The sequence below is a fragment of the Alligator sinensis genome, unplaced genomic scaffold (assembly GCF_000455745.1).
Source record: "Alligator sinensis unplaced genomic scaffold, ASM45574v1 scaffold550_1, whole genome shotgun sequence".
Lineage (NCBI taxonomy): Eukaryota > Metazoa > Chordata > Crocodylia > Alligatoridae > Alligator > Alligator sinensis.
Genome location: NW_005841980.1, coordinates 866,896 through 868,222, shown reverse-complemented (window position 1 = coordinate 868,222; position 1,327 = coordinate 866,896). Strand labels below are relative to the sequence as shown.

At 47.2% G+C, this 1,327-nt stretch overlaps 1 protein-coding gene across 4 annotated transcripts in view; it reads right to left on the bottom strand.

Annotated features, from left to right (window-relative positions):
- Positions 1-1,327, bottom strand: part of GEMIN5 (gem nuclear organelle associated protein 5) — a 25,080-nt gene that overhangs the window by 14,300 nt on the left and 9,453 nt on the right. For all 4 annotated transcript variants that reach the window (XR_003093415.1, XM_006021129.2, XM_025200947.1 and 1 more), the window contains exon 12: positions 397-470. Coding sequence is in view for 3 of the 4 variants with exons in the window: in XM_006021129.2 (XP_006021191.1) it covers positions 397-470 (74 nt within the window). In the remaining variant the exon portion in view is untranslated. The remainder of the gene's footprint in view (positions 1-396; positions 471-1,327) is intronic.

Genomic DNA, 1,327 nt, shown 5'->3' with positions numbered 1-1,327 from the left:
CTGCCCACACCCTTCCAGGTCAAAACCGACCCGTCCAGCACCACTCTCCGAGTGCGGCCCTCCAGCCAGTTAGCGACCCATCTGACTGTCTAGGTGTCGATGCCACAGTCCCCTAGTTTTTTTTTAATGAAAATGGGGTGAGAGACAGTGTCGAAGGCCTTCCTGAAGTCCAGAAAGGCTACATCCACTGCTGCCCCTGCGTCTAAGGATTTTGTGAGCTGGCCATAGAAGGCCACCAAGTTGGTCTGACAGAGGACCTGCCTCTAATGCTGGTTGCCCCTAAGCATAATCTCCCCTGCTGGCCCATCATGGACATGCACCAGGGCATGCACCTCTGCCTCACTTTGCTTACTGTTGACTGTTTAGTCAGCATTAACCTGTATGTTTTAAACTTACCCATCCTCATTACCAAGAGCCAAGATTTTGCCATCTGGTTTCCAGCTGATCTCAGTGCGAGCAGGCATTTTGTGCTGGAGAAAGTAAACACAGAACTATTATCAGTAACTCCCACAGACCTGTGACTCTTTCCTCCATAAATCCAACAGAGCAAGCCCAGCAATCAGACTGGGAGTCTGCAGTTAGACAACTTCTAGAAGAGGAGAGTCACCGCCAATGTCCAATGTGCAGACCACTTTGCATAGGTAAAGGGCCAGCCTAAGTAAAAAAAAGAAGAAAAAAAAAGAAAAAAAAAAAAAAGGTTGTTTTTTTTTGTTTTAAAGGTGGGTCAATTACTGGAGAAAACAGTGACTATGGGGGATGGGTTGAATCATCAGATCAAAATCTCAGTTTGGGATCTGGGTACTTAGCGCCTCAGGCTCCTTGGAAAAATCCAGCCTTTGTGCAAAAACTTCGACTGATGTAAAATCAATGTAGCTACCCTGATCTATAATAGTTGAGGATGTGGGCTGATGTGCTCACTTCTCTCTTTTAGAGGAGGAACAACTGGTCAGACATGGGATTAGGGGTAGCTCATTACCACAGCCTACTGTGCACTAGCAGTGGCATGATAGAAACTGGGTTTCCCCAGGAACGTCAAGTACCTTTCTTGCAACACTTCATTTTAAAAAATAGAAAGCAGGGCGCATTTGAGAAGGGGGGGTTTAGTGTCCAGAGCAGCAGCCCCCAAACAGTGGGCCACTGACCACTGGCGGTTTGGTTTGTCAGACCTGCGTAAATGGTCAGCTGCTGATCCACAGATTGCACCACAAACCTACAAGGAAGTTCAATGCAGAAAAGTAAGACTAAGTTGTGGTCTGTGTATAGAAGCCAGCATTCCCTGCTCCAGATTTTAGTCCCACTTCTGTGGTGTCAGGCTCTTTGCCTCAGT